This window comes from Diceros bicornis, chromosome 2 (genome assembly GCF_020826845.1).
Source record: "Diceros bicornis minor isolate mBicDic1 chromosome 2, mDicBic1.mat.cur, whole genome shotgun sequence".
NCBI lineage: Eukaryota > Metazoa > Chordata > Mammalia > Perissodactyla > Rhinocerotidae > Diceros > Diceros bicornis.
The window spans coordinates 90128185-90150808 of NC_080741.1; the positions used below are offsets into that span (position 1 = coordinate 90128185).

Sequence of the window (22624 nt, forward strand, 5' to 3'; positions counted from 1 at the left end):
CAGTCTGGGGATGCCCCCGGCAGTGGAGACAGGACCCTGGCCCCACCAGGTAGGCTGGCAGGCACTCGTCCTACACTAGAGGAGCTTCGGGCAGCCTCTAGGCAACCCCATGCCCGTGCCTGGCGCCCTCCCCAGCACCCCCCCACTGTCCACAGATAAGGCAAGAAGAAACCTCCCAGAACCACCCCCACTCGGGTCCCGCGTGACCTGGGGCTGCAGCCTAGAGTCCCCAGGGCTGGCACCAGTGCCGTTTCCCCACTGGCTCGCTGGGCGACCCGGGGATCCCCTTCCCATGGCTGGGCTTGGTTACCACTGGAGGGTTAGTCGGTTCTCTCCAGCACATTCCACCTCTGAGATCTGAGAAAGGGCTAAGTCCCACCAACAGAGGGCTAAGCGGAGGGGAGGGCAGCCTCTGGGATAAACCTGGAGAAAACCCCCAGCTGCCAAGCGTTGTCTCAAAAAGGGGTCAGAGGCTGGAGACCAGGGACCCTGACCAAGACCCTGTGACATTCTGGCACTTTCGTGACTTCCCTGCAAGGCCGTCATTTTGCTGCCTTCTGTCAGGAGGCTTACCCACTGAGGGCCTCTGTAATGGTCAGCAAGAACGTGCTGGAAATGAAAAGCGCTGTGGACAGGCCTGGGTACTGCGAGAGGGATCGCTGGGAGCCCATATTTCTGGACCCCAGCAGGCGTGAGAGTCAAGGAAGGATGCAGGGGTATGAAAAACGTGGCGGCAGCATTTGGGAGAAAGAGTCCTGATGAGCCTCGAGAGGGGCAGCGAGGGACCAGGGCCCGCCTGGGCGTGAAGGTGCAGACCTCGTGTGCAGAGACACTGGCCTGGGATGGAGGGTGGTGCTCGGGGTGGGTGGTTACCTCGTGGTGCCGCCCCCGGATGTCCACGATGTCCCGCTTGGTGGCCGACCAGTGGAAGGTCAGGCCTGGCATGGCATCGCCGAAGGAGAAAGGGTTCTGGTCGTTGGTGATCCCGGTGATGTAAACCGGCATCTATAGGGAAGAGGCCAGGCCCCGTGACCACCAGGGTCCCACCGCCGGGAGGGCCCCGAAGCCCGGGGGCACCGCCCGCACGGCCTCTCCACTGCCCGGGCACCTCCCCGTCTCCTTCGTGCAAGGGGAGCCGCGCCCGGCTCTTCCCTAACCAGAGACGGACTCGGCACGGTCCGATGAAAGAGCAAAGCGTGAAACGCGAGACGGAACGAGCCCCTCCCCACCCTGTCGTCCCGGGGCCCAGAGCCCCGCTCCTGAAGCGACCCCGGGAGCTCTCAGACGCCTGCAGCCCTGGCAGCACGGCTCGCCCCGCCCCGCAGCCCCTGCTCCGCGCCTCTCCCTCCAGCTAGCATAGCAGGGGCTCCCCGCTCACGGGGGATGGGCGCGGGTGGGACTCACGGTCTTCCTCCCCACGCTGACCCAGCGCCTACCAGACGGCACGGGGAGGCGACGCAGCCCAAGGGCAGACAGACTCGGAGCCCGGCCGCCCGCGTGGCCTCCCGGTTCCGTCGCTGACAGCGGCATGGCCGGGACAGCCGCCTCAAGCTTTCTCGTGCTCCCTTCCCCGCCCGTGACACGGAAACGGCACCGGCAGCTACCTCACGGGGTGGGCAGGAACAGCCAGTGACCCAATGCACAGAAAGCTCTCGGCAGGGGCACGCCACACAACCGCCGGCTCCTGTCACGTGCCGGTGCCGCCCCAGGCGCGGGGAGACGGGGGCATCGCTCAGGACCGCCCCCCAGAGCAGGCGAGGACACAGGCACGAAGCGAACAGGGGCTTCGTGCTGTGAGAGGCGCCGCGTCCTGGAGCAGGAGACCGCGGGGCAGGTCCCTTTGGACAGTGAAGCGGAGCCCGCAGGTCCCCAGGGTGAGCAGGTGAAGGGCATGGAGAAGGCACAGTGTCCCAGCAGGGGCTCCCCCAAGCTCTTCCGGACCCAGAACCCAGAGCCTCAGACCCGGCAAGAGGCTGCTCAGACAGCACAGACAGGAGGGTCCCCGCCTCACCTGGGTCCCCGTCCTCATCCGAGTGATGGGGGCGCGGATCCTCACCGCCTGGAGAAGCAGCACCTCCACCTCCACGAGATCCTAGGAAAAGGGCCCTGGGGCTCAGGCTGGCCGGGGTAGGGGCGGTGTGCGAGGGGCGGTGTTTCGGGAGGGGACTCGCCAATGAAGGGGGCTCCTGTCACGGCCAGCTCAGGGTCACGTAGCTAGAAGGCACCCACAGGGTGTCCAGCACGAGGCTTCTCTGCCTCAGGCTACCTGGCTTTGTGGGTGGCTCACCCCACATGGATCTGGCCACTGCCCTCCCATCCCCTTGGGGGGTCCCCGCCTGGTCTTCTGAGCCGATAGACCTGTCTGATCCAGATGCTCCAGGTGAGCGCTGCAGAGACTTGGGGGCAGTGACTGGGGACTGTTCTTCTCTAGGCTGGGCAGCCCTCACAGGACAGGTCTCCAGACCCTGCCAACCCCAAATCCAGCTTGTCGAGCTCTCTGAGCAGAGTACAGGGATGAATGCAGGAGGCAGGCAGAGTATGAATAAAGCAGACCTTATACCCTCCTTCATTCTGAACTCTGTATTCCTATTAATCTGGCCAAAGGCTAACTTGATTGGCTTATTCATAGTACTCTTGAATCATGCTGAATCCAGGCTACTAGACCCTTTTTACACGTGCTCATGCTGAGCCCAATTCTTGTGCTTTGTGATCTGGGCTAACACCTAGCAACCAGTAGGCTCAATAAACACTCATTCCTTTCCTTCCCTTGGTCCTTCCCACTGCTCAGTCTCCTCCTGCCAGTCCTGGCCCCTCCCTCAGCCTTGGGTGCTGATTCTTGGACAGACGGAACTAGAAGCTTCTGACCAGAATCACACATCCTCCGTGGACACGCGGGCTTCAGGCTGAGCCGCTGCCTACCTGGGCTCAAGGAGACGCCTTTCAGATGGAGCTGGTGGCACAGCCTCTCCATCTGCCAAGGGGCACCAGGACCTTCCCCCAGCTCCCCTCCCGACCTGCCAGACGGGGCTGCAGAGAGGGAGGTGGCCCGCAAGGGCAGACCTCAGAGAGGAGTGCTGGCCAGGGGGAAACACACAGCTGGGGGCCCCTCAAGCTGAATCTCCAGCCAGCTGCTGTTTCAGCCACCTGGGCCCCCAGGAGAAGAAAAAGGAGCCAGTTCCTAAAGCCAATCCTTTCTTTAAAGAGAGAAAATGCAGGGCCTCCCTGCTCCTTCGTCTTACTCTCCAAGACGTCTGCCTGAACCCTGCTGTTTGCCACAGGACAGATTTTCATTCCAATGCCTTGTCTTTAGAAAATCGGTAGGCAGCACCAGGGCATCCACCCCGTGATGCAGAGGGACTCTGTGGTTTAACTGGGGTATGAGGAGAGACACTGAAACTGTGGGAAAGGGAGTAAGTCAAGGAGCTCAACGTCGGATCACAGGCAGCCTCGGGGAACGAGGGCACGTCAGCCTCCCCTGCTCCGGGGCGGCACCCACACCAGCCCCCTGGGTGCCGTGTTTAGATGAGTCAAACTCGGGGGGCTCGCGGACTGCTTTCAGGGGGCCCAATTCCCGACAAGGAAAGGGATGACTGGCTTCTGAAAAGGTTCTTGTCCACAATCATGTCACACAAAACAAACGCTGTTCCTAGAGCCCAGGTGCCGGCCCCACAAAGCAGCCCCCCTGATGCAAGTCACCACAGGCAAAGGATGTCAGGAGAATCCAAGCACCCTGCGCCCTTCTCAGGAGGTGGAAACCATCTCCATCTCCATTCTAGAGGCCCAAAGACGGACCCACCCCTGGGAAGGAAGGGAAACCATCAGACTTGGAGACACTAACTCTCACCTGCTCAGAGTCAGTGCCACCAACGCGGGGCAGGAAGGCCCTCCTGGGGAGAGGACTCCCCTAACTCAGCCTTCTAGCATCTCTGCTGACCCACGAAAGCAATTAGTGAGTATCCCTCCGTGGGCTGAAGGGACTGGGGAGAGAACTGCACCTCCAGTGGAGCAAAAGATATTACTGGATGACCCAGGTTTGCTTTTTCTCCTGGAAATACAAATCCAGGTCTGAAACACTATTGGTGTTCAACTATCCACGCTTACAGCAGCTAAGCCAGCACATGCATCTGAAAACCCACACTGCAATCCACCAAGTGTGTCAGAGCCAACAGCATCCCTCCTCTTCCATCAGAACATCCCCAGGCTCTGCCTGAAATGAACGGACAAAAGGCTGAGAGCTCTGACGTCAGCCGTCCCGGATGAAGTCCTGGAACCCCTATGCAGCGGCCGTGGGCCACTAGCTGGCTCCTTAGGCCCCTCATCTGCAAACAGAGACAGCAGCAAAATGCACGAGGATGCTGAGGACTAGAGGAGGCGAGTGCACAGTCCACTATCACAACCGCTGCCACCTTCATGCACTGGATGTCCCCAGGGCAGGCGCTTGGAGACCTGTCCCTTAAGGAGCAGCTGGGGAGACTCAGTCTGGAGAAAAGCAGCCTTGGCGGTCCAGGTGCCCCCAGCTGGCAGGGCCATCCCAGGCAGGGGTGACAGACAGGGGCTGTGGACTTAGAGGGCAGAAACAGGACCCTCAGAGAGGGGTGGGCCTCAGGAGCAGAGCCCAAACCCCGTAAACAGGGCGTCCTCCCCGTCACAGCTGGCCAACTCGCCAGTGTGCCCCATCACTAGAGGGCCCCGTGTCCGCGATGGAGCCCACGCCCGTTACCTGAGACACGGTGACGAGCTTGCCGGTCTCAGCGTCCACGGCCTGCACGACCCCTGACACGGTGCCGTTGCCGATGGCAAGCCCCCGCACCAGCCCGGCGCCGTTCACCACCGCAACGCTCTCATTGCTGATGGAGAAGAGGATGTTGGACTGAGGCTGAGGGCCGCCCTCGGAGGTGATCTGGAACGGGGAGACACAGCAGTGCCCGTCAGCCCCCGTTCTCCCGGCCAGCCCACACCTTGTCCTCAGAGGGCGAGGGCGCCAACGCCCTGGAGCATTCCACCTTAGCCGTTTCTGATGCCCAGGGTGGGCAGGCATGCCTAGAGCCAGGGCGGGGTTAGGCGGCAGCCCGCATTGCTGATGGCATTGCTGATGGTTGGCCGCAGGTGGGGCTGGGGCAAGGATGTGGTGTTTGGCTCCTACCTGCATCATGGCCCCAGTGATCAGCGTCACCTTCCTGGGCATCAACCTAAACGGGGGAAAGACCTGGGTGTGGAGACACAAGACAGAAAGGGGATTGTTGTGTTCCAAGCTCACGCAGTGGGGCGAAATCCACACCTCATGTCTTCAGGGAGCGAGAAACATGCTGTGTGGACATCACTCCTCTGTGGAGACTGACTGGCGAGGGTCTGGGTTCGGGCCAACTCTGGTGGAGCCTGAGCGGTTCCCACAGGATCTCATCCCACCCCCGGCCCAATGATCCACGTTCTCGGTGGCGGTGGTGGGGGGCATGTTCCACTGTGTGAATGCCACGTGGGAACCTCGAGAAATGTGCACTCTCCAGCCCACCTAGACCTGCGGAACCAGGTGGGGTCCTGCGCTCTACCAAGTCCTCCGGGGGACTCCGATATATGTCCAAGTTTCCAATCCACTGTCTTCCACATTTCCCCAACACCTCTTTGGAAGGTTGCCTCTTTCACCAAATTTCTCCAAACTTCTACTGACAAATTACCTTAGAATAGTTCTCTACTTCAATGCCCTAGAAACTTTTCAGATGAGGAGAGCAGGGCTCGGGGGGCAGGGTCGAGGATGCCCCGTCTCTGCAGCAGGGCAGAGTGCCAACACCCTCCTCCCGCAGCCCCAGGCCCTCGCCTGGCAGGAGCGGTGGAAGAGCTTGTAGGGTGAGCAAACGCGCTGCTCGGCCAAGGGGCTGCTTTGTGCCTGAGGACTAGTCTCTGCAGGGCCGCGCTGCTTATGGGCAGAGTGAACTCCTGTGTGCCGGGAGAAGAAAGGGGCGCTTCCATCTGCAGGCACGATGGCATTCACCGGCTTTACAACACAGATTAACATAAAGACCACCGGCCCCTGTGTGGCCGAGACCCACGGCAGGAGCCCCACAGTTTAGTGCTGCTGCGGAAGGATACGCTTGGACACGATCTCCTGGCCACGGCTGCCTTGGGCCCTGGCGACTGTGGGGCTCCTGTCAAAACCTAACACCACGAGACAGCCCCACGTTACACACTGAGACGATGCCGGGGGACGAGAGAGCTCCCTCATGCAGGAACTGCTTGCTCCAGGAGCTCCTGTGACGGAAGCCCATCACTTCCAAGGGCCCGTTCTAAAGTTCAGACTGTGTGTCCACACACGAGCCCAAATTTGCCTGCAGCTTCTACCCAGCCATCACTTGCCGGCACTGCAAGGGTTTAAAGAACGTCCTGCCATTCCCTTGCCGTGTGACAAGTCGTACCCCTTCTCTGAGCTGCATCATGTCCCCTATGTCTCAGAGGGGGATGAACTCAGCCCCTCCCTCCGGCGCTGCCCCCCAGATCCCCCCAGATGGGACTAGTAAAGGCTCCCTTTCAATCAGAGGACGCTGTACGGCACTGTAGGCTTTTCATTTGGCCTCTCCACGGTGGCTTCCCGGACTGGCTCTAAAACTCCCCGCCTATCACAAAAAAGACATACTCCCCGCTCCTCCCGTGCATGCGGCAGGGGCTGCGCTGACCCCGTGCAGCCTGAAGACGAGCAGCTCTACCTCGATCTGTTGTGGGGCCGCGCTGATTCTCTGTCCGGCTTTATCAGTCACGGTTGCAGTGAGACTGGTCTGGCCAATGGCCACGCCATGGACGCGGAACGTGGCAGTGTAGTGGTCGAGGGCCTCGTCAAGGGCCCTGGAAGAGAAGGAAGGGCTGGGACTTCTCCACCCGGACAGACTGGTCGGCGCTGTCCCCGAGATGCCCTCCTCTGCCCCCTGGGAGGACTCACACCAACGTGACGATCTGGGAGGCTGCTCGGAGCTTCAGGTCCATGAAGGCAAAGTATTTGGCCAGGAAAGGCTTCTTGTGAAAGTCCAGCACGCGGACGTATGCCTTGACCGTCTTCCCAATCTCCACCTACATCGTGGGGGACAGAGACTCAGGGGTCGCCACTGAATGGCCAATTCCACCAGTGTTGGCACCCTGTGACGTTCTGAAAAAGTGTTACCAACCTCAAACCCACGCCCTGGGAATCGGGCATAGGCCACCCGAGTCGACCTCCAGACTATCAGCCCATCAACAAATGACAGTTAAGTGCTTACTGTACACAAGGGCCTTGGGGATACTCAGATGCATACATCACACTCCCCACTCTTAAAGAAGAATCTAGTAAAAGAGATAAGCCACAGCTTAGAACGGCAGCAGGCATACAGCAGGAGTTCAATAAGCGCACAGTGACGCACGAGCTCACACCTGGCAGCATACAATACACACAGTAAGACTCTTGTAGGAAACGAGAGTCAGAAACGCTTAGTGAAGACACAGAAGTCTGGTCCGCACGTAATCAGTGGAAATAAGGTCATAGGGGGAATATTCGAGGCTGTGTGAGAGAATGCTGGCTTTTTAAGTCGTGCCCATTCTCTCCACTCAGGAACACAGGAACCTGACAGCAGCACTCTGCAGGCCTCGCTGCAGTTACTTCAGGTACTTGGAGTAATAAAAATTGCCTATTTACATTAAAGAAATGTCTAGATCTATCACATATTCGTTTTGCAAAAGCATTTGGCACTAGTGAGTTTTACTGATTTGCCACTGAAATTCCGGAGAATCCAAAACATACATACTGGGGAGAAAAATTCCTGTTCAGCAAGGTATGCGCCTGGCTGGTTAGTAACCCGCGCCAGCAGGAGGACAGGAATTCCCAAGTCAGGGCTAACGTGGAGCCAGCTTCAAGGGGGATTTGCAGCCGAGCTTTACTGATGTCAACTGGAATGAAGAAGCACAGCCTCAGGGGTTACTCTGCACTGTGCACACACAACAACAGAGGCGAGAGACAGCGGCGCAAGCTCGCGGCAACCTGGAAGGGGGGTGGAGTGACGCAGAAACCAGGGGAAAAAGCAGAGGACAGGGGGCAGACACTTCGCACAGCCGCACCGGGTTCCCGGTTTCTACAAATCAGCAGAGCGGGAGCCACGTCAGCAAGCTGGCACCGACCTTGTCCACTACGCGGACATACAGCTCCCGAATGTCTGAGACGTGAACGGCAGCCTTGGCCGGGGCCGGGAAGGCTAGGCACAGGTCATGGATCATGATGGTCGACGTGCCCGGGCGCAGAGGGTGCACCTGCGAGGGCAGAGGTGGACTCGGTTACGTAGCTGCTCACGGCATCAGCCTATCACCCACAGGACGCCACCTCCACAGACCTCCGGGCCAGGGCTCGAGGAGTGGACAAGGAAAATCCTAACCCAAATATCACCCTGCCCACCCCTCATCATGAGCCCCCACCGCCAGGGGACAGGCTCGGGTTGCAAAATGCTGGTGCTGGGATAATCTCAGAGAGAGTTTATTTCAACTTTGTACAACTTACAAAGAGAAGGAAATGGAAGCTGCTCAAAGAGCCTGGGGCACACAGCCACTTGGAGGCAGAGGGAGGATTCAAACCCGCATTCCGCATCTCCCATCCAGGCCACTTGCCCCTGCAGCTCCCGGAACAGAAGAGCACCCCACAAGTCAGGGGCGGGCAGAGCAGGAGACAGCTGCTTTCCAAAGGGAGCCCTCACGCAGAAGTTCCAGTCTGCTCACAGAATCATAGGACCTGGGAGCAGACCGTAGGGGCCGCTAGGCTCTTCAGTGTGAACTCTCTGAGTCTCGTTCACCTCTGCAACCCCAGCTGTTGGAAGTCGAGACTCATAAAGTGTTCTGAGTGAAGGGACACATCTGAGCTACCGTTTCCCAGTCTTGTAGTGCCAACGAGCGCCTTCCAAGGCTTCTCTTCTCTCCACCCACTTCCAGGGATCTCGCCTTCCGGAGACTCTCTCCCTTGACAAACTGCATCAGGACCACTCCCACCTGCTGCAGGGGGTGGGCATTCACACACTTGGCAGCTGTCTTTTAACATGCCTCTGCTGAAGGTGGGCTTGAAGCAATTTATACTGCTCGGTGTGTATTTAAAGGGGGTGTCTGAGGGGCCGGACAGGTGGGGGCAAGTCACGGAGCTAGCGGGTGAGCCCGGCGGGCTGCCTCCCACCTCTAGCTGACCTTGGCTTTGTTGCCTGTGGTGTGTGGTCTTACATTCATTTTGCGGAGGAGATGTGTACAGTGAGCAGTTCAGTGTTTGCAAAGCTAGAATTTCAATATCAAGAACCTGTGGAAACTGTCAATTAAACGAAAGACAACCTATGGAAACAAAAAATATTTGCAAACCATATATCTGATAAGCAGTTAATATCCAAAATACATAAAGAACACATACAACTCAATAGCAAAAAAACAATCCAATTAAAAAATGGACCAAGGACCTGAATACATTTTTCCAAAGAAGACATAAAAATGGGCAACAGGTACATGAAAAGATGCTCAGTTATCACTAATCATCAGGGAAATGCAAATCAAAACCACAATGAGATATCACCTCACACCTGTTAGAATGGCTGTCATCAAAACGATAAGAGATAACAAGTGTGCAAAGATGTGGAGATAAGGGAACCCTTGTGCACTGTTGGTGGGAATGTAAATTGGTGCAGCCACTACGGAAAACAGCACGGAGGTTCCTCAAAAAATTTTTTAAAAACTACTATATGATCGAGCAATTCCACTTCTGGGACTATCTTCGAAGGAAATGAAAACACTATGCTGAAGAGATGTCTGCACCCCTATGTTCATCACAGCATTATTCACAACAGCCGAGACACAGGAGCAACCTAAGTGCCCATCGACGGATAAAGAAGTTGTGGTATATGTACACAATGGAATATTATTCAGCCATAAAAAAAATAAGAAAATCCAGCCATTTGCAACAACATGGATGTACCTCGAGGGCATTATGCTCAGTGACCAAGCCAGACAGAGAAAGACAAATACCGTATGATGTCTCTTACATGTGGAATCTAAAAAAAAGCCAGACAAAAAACAAACTCATAGAAAAAGAGATCAGATTTATGGTTACCCATAAATTTGGTGGTGGGGCAATTTGGGTGAAAGTTGTCCAAAGGCACAAAACATACAGACTTCTGGTTATGAGATGAATAAGTACTGGGAACATAATGTACAGCACGGTAACTGTAGTTAACATGTTTTTGGTATATTTGAAAGTTAAGAGAGTAGATCCTAAGAGTTCTCATCACAAGGAAAAAAAACATTTTTCTTTTCTTTTTTTAGTCTATTGGAGATGATGGATGTTAACTTGTTGTGGTAGTTATTTCACCGTACATGTAAGTCAGGTCATCGTGCCATACACCTTAAACTTATACAGTGCTGTATGTGTATAACTCAATAATACTGGAACAAAAAAGGAAACTGTGAAAACACATCAGGTTTCTGACCTTAAGGAGACAACCAAATACGATGACATGGCACCCAGGTTAAAACCCTTCAAAGGCTGCCCAGGGATGGAGGCCAAACCCCAATGTGTCCTGTGAGAACGTGGCATCGTCCGGCCCGCCCACAGCTCTAACTTCTCTGCAAACACACGCCCCACCGCTGTCACGCTCCAGCCACACTCCTCTCCACTCCTCAAAGCTGCCAGCGCCTGCCTGCCTGCCTGCCCCAGGGCCGCACAACCCATCTTCAAGATCTGGGGCTCCCTTCCTCCCGTCTCACCTGCTGGCTCCCACTCCCCCTTCAGGCCCCTGTTTGAGCGGCCTCCCTGGGGAAAGCCTTCCCTTGACCCCAGACAGGGCAGGCTCCCTCGCCCCTCTGCTCAGTTCTCCCAGGACAGCTACGCCGCTTGTCCTTTGGTCCTGACGTAGACCATCGTTCAGTGTCCCTCCTTCTTCTCCAGGCCGTCTTCTCCCCTACTGCAGCCTCAGGACTGAGCCCAGCATCTGGCACAGACTCGCCCCCAATAAACACATCTTGATTAAATCAAGATTCGGGTCACGGCTGGGTCACTCTGGTCCCAGTAAAGGAATCTGGTGCTTCAGCCCAATTGTTGATACTTGGACATTCCAAAAAAAAAAAAAAAAAAAAGCCTGCAAACCCCTTGTCCCCACATCTATTTGGGAGTGCTGATTCTGGTCCAACTCCTCAATGTACATATGGGGAAACTGAGGCCCACGCAGGCTGGGAATGTAGCCCTCAAAGGGCAGCATGGGGGGCCCCAGGCACTCACGCTCCAGTTTAGGGCTCCTTCTACCGTCCTTGGCCACTCCCAGAGCCAGACGCCTCCAGTGACCAGGACAGAAAGAGGACCGCAGGGAAAGGCCAGAGCCCAGACGGGCCCCAGGCCCCCCGTGAGCTGGGGGCAGTGAGAATTAGCAAGCTGGCCGGGCTGAGAACTCTGCCATACTCCTGAGCTCAGGCCATCCACACAGACGACGTGCGCCTGGGCTATTTCCCACAATGACTTTAAGTCAATTGATCAAGATCCCAGAGTGGAGATCACATTTATGCTCCGAAACGATGGCTATGTAATTTGAGCCATCGCCATGCCAGCCTGGTATTAAATGTGGGCTGAGGAGTGGGGTTTGGGAGCCACCAGGTCTCTCGTTGAGCAGAGTTCACCCTGGCTTGTTACATTTTCCCCAGAGAGTACTCACATAAAAATTACAGAGAACAATGAGAGCTTTCTTTGAGAACACAATTCGAGGCTCCGATCTGCTCCTCCTGCAAAAGTTACCGCCGCCAGGAGCTGAGGCGCCCTTCACAGCACGAAGAAGCCACATGTACCGACTGCTGATAGACTCACGAGGCGAAGGTACGGAGGGCTTTTTCTTTTTCTGTTTTTCTCTCCTTTGAGAAGACCACTTTGCACATTTTAAGCAAAGACATAAAATGGCGGTGGGGAAATCAACTCCTCTTCTGCTTGATTTCCCAGAGGCTGGCCGTCCAGCCCCCGTCAGATGACAGAAGCGGAGGATGGCGTCACGCTGCCATCCACGGAGAGCAGAGGCTGCAGGCCTGGCCCGCCCGGTCACCAGCTCACTTCACGCCCACCTGAACAACGCTCTACGCCAGAGCTCACTCGGCTGCTTTGGAGACAAAGACAGTGCACTCGGGGAAGTGAGGGGACAGCGGGTGGCCAAATGGGGACTGCCCCACTCCTAACTCTAGACTGTGCGCGTCTGTCACAGCGGCCTGCTTCTCCAGACTTCCAACCCCTTGCTTCCTGACCGACATACAAGAGAATGTGTGCGCGGGAGGGCGGGTGGGGAATCTACGTCCAGGGTGAATTCTCACTTCTTCGTGCTGCCTCCTGAGAACGCCAGCGCACGCTGAGCTGGGGGAAAGCCCTGTCATCAATTCAGAGGCGATGAATGCATTATTACTCATTACGACGCTGTACGTGGAGCCAGAGGCAGCTCTGCTCACAAGCGGGCTGACATTGTGACGTCCACGTGCATCCTCCAGGCCCCGAGGTTCTGCCTGCATCATCTTGGCTTCTCCCTTCCCTTGGCCCCATAACACTTCAGACTTGTCCCTTGATGGGTGGCATTTGCAGAAGAGTAAGGACCCTACAAATGTTTCCAAACATCACTGGAGCCATCAGCTTCTGTTTCCTAAAGCGTGCCTGCCAATGTTGCACAGTGGGCTGGGCCACGCCACGCAAGAGTGTCAGGATCCGTGCCCCCAACTAGACCCTCAAGGCTGTGGGGAATGACCAAGATCACGCGACGATCACAGGCACAGGCACTGGGCAGGGTCCTGACTTGAACACTGGACAAAACTTCATCCAGGGACCCCAGCAGCCCCGAGACCTCCCCCAGGGCCAGGGCTGGGGACAGGTACCTCTGCCCAGAGGTCGTTCTCAGGGGAAAAGCAGGACACACATGAGTTCAAGCTCTGTGGCTGCCACCCACTTCCTGCCTCATCTCAAGGAGGCGGACGCCCTTCCTAACGTGCCTCCTCAGATGCACGATATCACCATGACTGGCTATGCGCCACAGGACCAAGGAGATGGAGAGCAAGACCTGGGCTGCTGAGAACAGAGCCTGCAGCTGACCTGTTCACCACCAAATCCCCAGTGCCTGGACCAGCGCCTGGCACACGACAGGCACCCATCTTCGCTGAAGGAATGCATTAACGAAAGGTGTGAAGTGCTCGGCGCACAGTAGGCTCCTTCCTCTTACTCTCATAACCACACGAGTTCTGCTTGGAGGACTTATTTTGAAACGTAAATAATTGTTGAGAAGAAAGAAACCCTAAGTTTAAATCAGGTAAACACTCCTACATGCAAGCCAGCCAAAAATGTAATAAAGGCCCCTTGCAGCGAGTTTTTGGGGCTGTGTGAGCAGAATGAAGCACAGCCCTGCACAGCCCTTGGTGTATTGTGTGCGCATAACAACCTTCACAATGGCCCTGATGCATGAGCTCCATGCTCCCTCCCGGAGACACTCGGAAGCCAAAACACACCCACGAGCCTTCCTGCATCCCGAATGTATATCAATAGGACAGAAAGAAACATTTTCTATGAGCTACCTGAAGAACTGCTGTGGGCTTTCTTGTCTCTGTGATTAAGGGAAATGAGAACGCTGCTAATTAGCAGCTGGAAGACAGCAAAGAAAAGGGTAAACGTCCTTCAGAAACCACCATCAGAGAAGCTGCTAGCACCTGTCACCGACTGTCAACACTCCACGAAAAACTCCTCCTGCAAGTTACAGAAGAGGCAGAAGCAGCACACGACTCCCCCCTGGAGCTGCGAGGGTCTCTGCCCAGGCCCAAGATGAGGGCAAGTGGAGACCACAGAGTCAAGGTGCCACCAGGATACCTTCCGGGGCAAAAGCAGTCCTTGTGGGGCCTGCCACGTGGGGTGTGACTGGCACGTCCCACAGTGCTGGACGTGTCCTGGGGGCTGTGCCTGCAACGGGGCACTCAGTCCCACTCCAGAAGAGCCATGAAAGGGATGAGACCCATGAGCAAAGGCCAGACCAGAACCCGGAGACAGGACTGCTACAGCTCTGCTGGGACCGTCTGTAAAATAGGGGCATCAATACTAGTCTTGACTAGGAGAATCCCAGAACCTGCTGCTGACAGGGACTGCAAGGGGTAATCCTAGAACTGCAGCACTGGAGGACTGAACAGGGGCTCACAGGTCTTCTGGGGAAATTGGGCTCTGATGCTAGAATTTCATCTTGAGTCTTTCAGACAAGTGTCCTAGCTTCTGCTTGAATGCCTCCAGGGATGGGGTGCTCGCTACCTGTAGAGGCAGCCTAGTCCATCACGGTCTCTCAGAAGCTCTTGTTCTTGGAGGAAAGGTCTCTCTCTGTCCAGAGGTCCACCCACAGGGCTCATTCAAAATGTGTGGTGCGAGACAAATGTGAGGGAAAGGGTTCCCAAGTTTTGTTGGCACTGTACACATTTTTTCTAACTTGAAATTTTCCTCTTATTGATAACAGGGGAGTTATTTTTAATCTCTAGAAGTAAAGCAAAGCAAGGCATACTTTAAACAGTTGGAATTGTTTATGATTTGAGGTTTTCCTTTTAATGTGAAAGATTTGACAGTGAACACTCAGTTACATGGCAGGAAGAATGGCCCGGGAGGTATTCTTTGTTTTACAAAGGAAATAAAAATGCTTACGGTACAGCTTCCTACAACCTCAGGCTTCTAGCAACCCTCAAGCTTCCTCTAACAACGCACATTTGCTCCCAGGTGCTGAGAGATGGGGTTTTTTGCTCTGATTTATGGCAATACACCTAAGAGGTCCTGCCACCTGTGATTCTGCCTCTGAGAAAAACAGGGATATTACGACATGCTTCTTCATCCTTCACCGAGGGACTGCACTGTGAGAAAGCATCCTCTTCACAAGACAGCCACAGAGCAAGGTCAATCACGGAGGAATGTAAAAAAATGTTAAAAAACACAAAATAAAAAAACCGAGTTGCCCTAGAAAGACGTATGCTACCAAAATTGACTCAAAAAGAAACAATCTGAATGGACCTGCAACAGGTGAAGAGAGTGAATTAGTAATCAAAAACTACCCATGAAGAAAAGCCCATGTCCAGATGGCTCCACTGGTTAATTATACCAAACATTTAGGAGTAATTGTCATCAATTTTACACAAACTCTTCCAAAAATTAGAAGAGGGAATACTTCTCAGTGATTCCATGAGGCTGATATTACCCTGATACTCAAACCAGACAAAGGCATCACAGAAAAGAAAACCAGAGAACAATATCTACTGTGAATATAAACATCAACTCAACAGAATCCTAGCAAACTGAATCTGGTTACACGCAAAAAGAATTACATATCAGGACCAAGTAACACTTATCCCAGGAATGCAGGGTTGGTTTAACATCTGAAAGTCAATTAATGTAATACATCATATCAATAGAATAAAAAACAAAAAAATCATGATTACTTCAAGAAACACAGAAAAAGCATTTGACAAAATCCAATACCCTTGCGTGTGCGTGTGTGTGTGTGTGTGTGTGTCTGTAAGATTAGGGAGGAGGCTAGACCTCTATTAGCTTATCCTTATTAGGATAGCTAAAGTGTATGGGGTTTCTTTTGGTGGTGATGAAAATACTCTAAGACTGACTGTGGTGATGGTTGCACATATCTATGAACATACTAAAAACCACTGAATTGTACACTTTAAATGAGTGAATTCTGTAGTATGTGAATTATACCCCAATAAAGCTGTTATTAAAAATAACATAAGTCAGGGGCCAGCCCGGTGGCCTAGTGGTTAAGTTTTCCCGCTCCACTTCGGTGGCCAGGGGTTCGCAGGTTTGGATCCCAGGCGTGGACTGACGCACTGCTTGTCAAGCCATGCTGTGGCGGCGTCCCCTATAAAGTAGAGGAAGTTGGGCACGGATGTTAGCCCAGGGCCAATCTTCCTCAGCAAAAAGAGGAGGATTGGCATCGGAGGTTAGCTCAGGGCTGATCTTCCTCACAAAAACATAAATAACAGAAGTCAGCTAGAGCTAGAGGTGCACAGCAGCTGCCCCTACAAGTCTCTGCTCTCCACTTTGCCACAGTTCCCACCACTCCCTATTACTCCCCGATGCTGAAGCTAAGCGTCAGGTGCTGTTTAGCACAGCACTTCCAGGTATGCCCCCATGGTCTGCTTTTTCCCCCACTTACTTTACACCTGTCCCATCCCAGAGGCAACTGATTTGTGACCCTTGTGTCAAGACAGTCAGTGGACACACAAAGTCAGAGAAACGGACCTTAGGGCGTTACGGATGTGAAAGCCCTAACATGCTCTTGAGAGTGAGGTGACATGCTCTTGATTTCCGGCTACGCCACAAACTCACTGCACAACCCTGAGCAAGGCACCTGGCGGTACTTCCGAAAGGAGACTTGAGGACTAGGTTTCTGTGAAGGTTAAGTCTGATCTTAGCCTTCCCTGGAATGGGGAAGTCTGCTTCCTGCCATTCTAGCCCACAAGGGCTCCCCTGCACGAACGAGGCAGTGCTGAGAGCGAAGGCGGCCATCAGGAATGCAGGACAGTGCACCGGCAGGGTGAGGCCCTACCCTGCCCCCCTCGCTGCACCCTCTGAGTGCCCACCACACGCCAAGCACTGAATGGAGCCGGGCTCTTCGGAGTCCGGGAGAAAGTCTCATTTGGGCCGGGACGACTGTAACGCTCCTTGAACACTTGGCGACCACCCTTTTAACAAAAGGGGAGCAGGTCCTGGGCTCAGAGCAGTCCAGAGGCAACAGCGCGGCTGCAACTCCTGGACACTGCTCGTGCACCGATCTCTGTCTTCAGCTGCCTGCACTCATGACTCAGGGCAGGGGTGTGGCACAGTCAGCAGTAAGAGTTTCCTTCTAAAGCACGTTCTGTTTTCTTGATCGCCTAATTACTCACCGTGCAGATAAGCTGACACTTAGGACACTGGTGTTTGTTTGTACTCTTCACTATCACTATAGCGCTATTTTTAAAAAACAAAAAGATTTACACCCAAACACTCTGCAAGGAGAGAATGGCGAGGTACAAATGACTGAATAAAAATAACCAGCCAGCCTACACAGCAACACAGGGAAAAAAAACTTAGGATAAAATCATTGAAAAAAGTAGAATGCTAAAGTCTTCCCCACATGGGCACAGCTAAGCTCATATTTGCAAGAATAGGGAGAATGTCAAGAAAGGAACAGGGAAAAACAGAGCTGATGTATCTTATAAAAGCCATCTTCTTCATGGTTGTTATAGTGGTGCTTATGTAGTAATATTTTTTTTAAAGATTTTATTTATTTATTTCCCCCTCCCCCAGCCCCAGTAGATAGTTGTATGTCATAGCTGCACATCCTTCTAGTTGCTGTATGTGGGACGCGGCCTCACCATCGCAGGAGAAGCGGTGCATCGGTGCGCGCCCGGGATCCGAACCCAGGCTGCCAGCAGCGAAGCGCGTGCACTTAACCGCTAAGCCACGGGGCCGGCCCTGTAGTAATATTTTAATCTTAATTAAAAGATCCATTGAAAGGCAACCATTAGCTAACTAATAGTGTGGGTAGTTTCTGGAGATGGAATAAAAATCACAAAGGTAGCATGCAAACGACTAAAGGGTCACAAACAATGAATCAGACAATCTCAAGACCTTGCTAATTGCACCTGATGTGATTAAGTGCCAGCTTTTGAAATAATCAGTCCGTGAACCCCACAGCCGCCCTGATCAGGAACTAGGAGGACGGTGGGGCGGGGCCCACACTCACCGTGGCGATGTTCCTGGCCTCCTGGTAGGCCACCTGGACGATGTCTGCAGTGCTGGTGTTGAGGAAGAAGTAGCCGGAGCCTTCTCTGATGTGCAGCTCCGCCTGCGAGAAGGGGCCAGCTGGGTGTCAGAGGCGAGGGCCCCAAACCCCATGGGTCATGCCCGGGCGGCGTGGTGGCAGAGAAAGAGCTATACCTGCACAGCAGGGTGGTTGTAGATGGTCACCTCTTCCGGACTCACCCGCACGTCCTGCACCAGGATGAGCTCTACGGAGGCCGACACAGGCATGAGAGGGTCGTGCTGCAGGGCAAGGCGAGCGCCATCAGACCCAGGAGGCGTGGGGCCGACCCCAGGCCAGCCCGTGGGCCTCCCTGGGGAAGAGCAGGACGGAGGCCCCAGCTCTTGGCACTGCTGCAGGGCACCCTCATATCGGGGACACAGCCCAACGAAACTGTCGGGCTTCAAGCCCAGCTGAGAGGACACGGCCCTTTGCAGCGTCCTGTAATCCCCCCCAAGTGGGTGCCACCACCTCACCCGCCAGGCCCCACATGCTGCACGATGCACACACACCCCGGGAATGTGGGGGCACAAGGCAAACGAGCTGTAGTGCCAGCTGCAGGGACGGAGGCCCTGACCAGCCTGGTGTAGGGGCTGCAGGAGCCATGTCACGGGGGGCTCACAGCAGAGTGAGCGCGGCCCTCACTCCTTGCACAGGATTTTGAGTACCTGTTTCCTGCCAACGTGGGAGGAGGGAGACCACTTGACCCGCCTGGGCTCTGACCCCCAGACATTGATATGTCCGAGCACTGACTCTGTGCCCTGCACCCTGCGAGGCCCTGGGGACAGCAAGTGCCCTCAGGGAGGTGATACAAACTTAATCTAATGCAGGGTTAGAAAGGAAAAGGACAGAACGACGAAAGAAGGCAGAGCGCGAGTGTGGGTTAGGAAGGGGACAAAGGTGTGCGAGGGACAGTGGCTCTCAGGAGGCCTCTCAGGCGAGCAGGGACTCAAGGAGGGGAAGGCGCAGCGTCAACAGGCAGACAAAAGCCCACCGGGCAGAGAGCTTGGTGCAGAGGCCCTGACGGGGAGCTGCTGGGGTGTTCGCGTCCCAGCGAGGCGGCCCGAGAGGCCCCCACAGCCAGGGGATCCCTGGTGCCAGCGGGACTACTGAGGGCCTCGGTCATCAGGGACAGGGATGATGCCTCCTTCAGCGGCACCCACTGCAAGCCAGCCCCCCCGGTGCTGCTCCCAGGGGGAGGTCACACCCTCTTCAAAAGCTTCCCCCGCTCCCCACTACACGGAGACAATTCAAGCTCCTGCTCCTGCCACGTAGGGTCCCTGGGAATGCGGCCCCACCTTCCCTTTCCAGCCGTTATCTGCTGCCTCCACCCCACCCAAAACATACGCTGAATGCCCCCCCCCGACGACGGGGTGGGTGTCATCCAGGCAGGACCATTCTTGGGGAACCCTCCCCATGCCCAGCTTAGATGCATCCGTCTGCCCCCCACTATAGTGCCTCTGCCTGGGGCCCCTGGGAGATGCTGGGTGGGGAGGCACGGTCCAGCAGGCAGTGGTCTACGTGTATACGGACAAGCATGTACGTGGGGCCTGCGCCATGAGAGCAGGGAGCACAAGGGGCTCTGAGCCCTGGGGAGAAGCCGCTGCTCTGTGCCCAGGTTCAGGGCATGCTCCACAGAGGGGCCGACACTGCAGCTGGGGCTAAAAAGACAGGAGGCCACAGGGTGGGACAGAGGGAAGGGACGGCATTCTGGGCAGTGGGAACTGCGGGTTCAAAGGGGCAGCCTGCACCAGGGCATGCCCGGGGGGTCTGTAAGTCAGGGCCGTGGGGGAGAAGATCCAGATGGGCGAGCCCTGGCTGACAACGAGGACACTTCAGCGTGAAGGTCTGAGGGCTCCCGAAGGTGTGTGCCGGCACCGAGAGGCGGCAGGACCCGTGGCCTCTTAGCTGCATCCCTCCCATCAGCCGAGTGCAGGGTGTGTGGGGTAGGGGAGACTGGAGGCAGGGAGGCCCGTGAGGAGGCACGCCAATTCAGGTGAGCCCACCACACCCAACTCAGGGAGTGGGGTGAACTGAGGGGTGCGGCTGAGCGAGGGTCAGGACACGGGGACCTGGGCAGAATGCGGGCAGAAGCAGGAGGCCCCGCCATCGGTGGGCCCTGGGAGATACCGGCTGCTTCACTCTGGCAGCGCTGAGGTGGGACTGCTGGTAGCCAGTCGCCGTGGCGGAGACAGCCGCGGCTCCCGATGCCTCATGAACCGAAATGGCCTGCAAACCTGAGTCCAAGAAGAGACACCCATGTTGGATTTTTGCCCCACTGGCCCCTGTGAAGCAGTCCCTCCCTCTGTCTGATTTGCGGTTTTAAATCTCTCTGTCCTACAAATAGATAACTGAGTCTGTTTGAACTGCATGCACCATAAGTTACACGGCCGTGAGCAAGGTTCCACGGAGTGGCTTAGATGAGCTGGAGGAGACGCCCTTGGCTGTCGAGGGGCGTGTGATGGCAGCATGGCTCAGAGGGGCCCAGGTCTCAGAGCCAGGTGGATCTCTGTGCAACCTGGGAACTGAGACGCACCTGCGATGGGCCTGAGCCTCTTCCCCATCTGCAAACAGAGATCCCAGTTCCCCCCTCCCGGGCTGTGTCTGCAGCATAAAGGAGTGTGGCGAGCTCACGATGCTCCCTGTTTCAGTCCTGGGTAGAGGGGAGTCCCGGACAGCAGCCCCCAACAGCCGCTGCCCCCTCAGCACGCCTCCCGCCTGTCTGGGTGTCACTACTCTCCGGCCCCCTGCCCTGGGCCGGGGGCTCGCCACCCCAGCTCACCGTGTAGCTTCTTCTGGCCACTCCCGTCATCCTGGGACACCAGCTGCATGGGCAGGTCAAGCGTGATGCTGGCCAGCAACGGCCGGGTGGATTCCCACTGGACGCTCAGAGAGCTAAAGTTGTCGAATCTGCGGCCCTCCTGGTCATAGGCGGCCAGGTCCAGCCGAGGGTTGCGGTGGCTGGAGACTGGAACCTGCAAGAAGCCAAAGTAAGACGCTGTGGCCACGCTCAGGACTGGGCATGGACACCCTGACCACACGGTGCATCCCGAACCCGGCCGGCTGCCTTGTGGGCTCACGGGGTCCTGTTGAGGGAGCGGGGGTGAGTCACTAACGGATCCCACTACTGCCCAGCCATCAAGGCGCCCCACAGCCCTGTCTAACACGGCCTCTTACTCCAGCCTGCGGTCCTCAGCCGGGGACACGTCTACAATGTGCAAAACGGTCCTTCTGAAGGACAGAAAGAAAGAACAAGAACACGCTTTCCGTGCATTCCCCTGTGTGGGTCTATCAGCAGGTGGCCCAACGTGTGGTTTGCTTTGGTGACGTCTGGAAGCATTTTTGGTTGTCACAACTGCAGGGGGTGCAACTGACATCCAGTGGGTAGAGGTCAGGGGTACGCTGGACACCCTACAATGCACAGGATGGCCCCAGAAGGAGGTAGGATCCGGCCCCAAATGTCAACAGGGCCGAGGTCACGAGACTCTGTCCTAGAGCTGCCCCCCAGCCAGGCGCTCTCCCTCCTCTCTGCACCCACCTTTCCAGATCCTTACCACCTCCTCCCTGCCCCCCACCCACTGCAGCCCCTCCAGGACATTCCCTCAAGTGGTTTACCAGGAATGTCAGTTACAACCCCTAACATGTCCCAGAGCCACTCGGTTTGCAAAGCTCCTTTCAGAGCCGAGTTCTCACCTAATCCTCAAACACCGTGGTGACATGCGAGCTGTCACCACATATTGGGGTGAGGAAGCAGAGTCCCAGGGAAGGGAAGGAATGAACCTAAGCCAACTGGGCAGTGGCCCAGCGGCGCACCACCAGGACTCAGCTCCAAACCCTGAATTCCCGCTTCTCTTCCCTCACCTCCCGCTCCCTGAGCAACGCCCCCTTAGAGCCCGTGCCACCTCAGCCTCACTCCTCCAGGCGCTGGCTCATCCCCTTCCCTCCCTGCCCGCACGGCACGGGGCAGGTGGGGTGGGCAGCGAAGCAGGGACCCTAAGCGCAAAGACATCCGTGTCCCGCAGCCTGGGCTCGACTCCAGCACCGCCTCTTACCAGCCAGGCAAGCCTCTGACTTCCTGGAGCCTCAGTTTCTCCCTCTGTGAAGGGGGAATCACAACAGAACCCACCTCCCAGGACTCTGTTTCATATCAGGGAAAGAGCCTGGGTCATTGTAATTAATACACAAGCAGGGAAACGGGCAGTCGTCAGCAACGTCCACAGACGTGTCCAGTTCTCTATCAGGCCTGGGTCCAGAAGGAACGACCGTACTTCTCTGGCCCTTGAGGTTAGGAGTGACCATGTCACTTGCACTGGCCAGTGAAATGTGACAGGTGACTTGAGACAATCCCAAGGGAAGCTTTAACCGTCAGAACACGACCCGCCGTGCTTGCCTTCTCTCCACTGTGGCACCTGGCCACGCTCAACTTGGCAGCTGCTCCATCATCTGGTCTTGGAGGAAGATGAGAATGACACGAAGCAGGGTCCCCAGCCCACGCTCGATGCACATGCGGCGTTAGCAAGAAGTGAAGCTGTGCTCTGTGAAGCCACCGGGCCTCGGGACTGTTTGCTACTGCAGCCTCGCTTCGGCTGCCCTGACTGATGCAGTCACCCAACTCCCGCCTCCACCACGAGGGCTCCTCCCCAAGTCCTTCTAGCTCGCTGGCCTCCGAGAACACTGGACCAAAGCATGTTGCAAACTCTAAATGCAGGTCAGCACAATCACCTAGAGATGCAAAGGATTTTATAATTATTCTGGACACAAGTTGGGGAGCTGTAACTTTGGGCAGGGTCAGCAAAGGGTGTATTCTGGACGCCCCACTGTTTCCCCCAGAT

The 22624-nt window shown here is 55.8% G+C and overlaps 1 protein-coding gene across 6 annotated transcripts in view; it reads right to left on the reverse strand.

Moving 5' to 3' along the window:
* Nucleotides 1-22624, reverse strand: part of LOC131420416 (nuclear pore membrane glycoprotein 210) — a 111108-nt gene that overhangs the window by 22794 nt on the left and 65690 nt on the right. For 5 of the 6 annotated variants that reach the window (XM_058566408.1, XM_058566386.1, XM_058566417.1 and 2 more), the window contains 11 exons: nucleotides 20575-20767; nucleotides 19923-20029; nucleotides 17930-18034; nucleotides 17736-17837; nucleotides 8131-8259; nucleotides 6926-7053; nucleotides 6696-6831; nucleotides 5144-5206; nucleotides 4721-4900; nucleotides 2012-2092; nucleotides 817-1005 (listed from right to left, as the gene is read on the reverse strand). In XM_058566408.1, the coding sequence (XP_058422391.1) occupies nucleotides 817-1005; nucleotides 2012-2092; nucleotides 4721-4900; nucleotides 5144-5206; nucleotides 6696-6831; nucleotides 6926-7053; nucleotides 8131-8259; nucleotides 17736-17837; nucleotides 17930-18034; nucleotides 19923-20029; nucleotides 20575-20767 (1413 nt within the window). The remainder of the gene's footprint in view (nucleotides 1-816; nucleotides 1006-2011; nucleotides 2093-4720; nucleotides 4901-5143; nucleotides 5207-6695; nucleotides 6832-6925; nucleotides 7054-8130; nucleotides 8260-17735; nucleotides 17838-17929; nucleotides 18035-19922; nucleotides 20030-20574; nucleotides 20768-22624) is intronic. The other variant, XM_058566395.1, reaches the window with a different exon arrangement.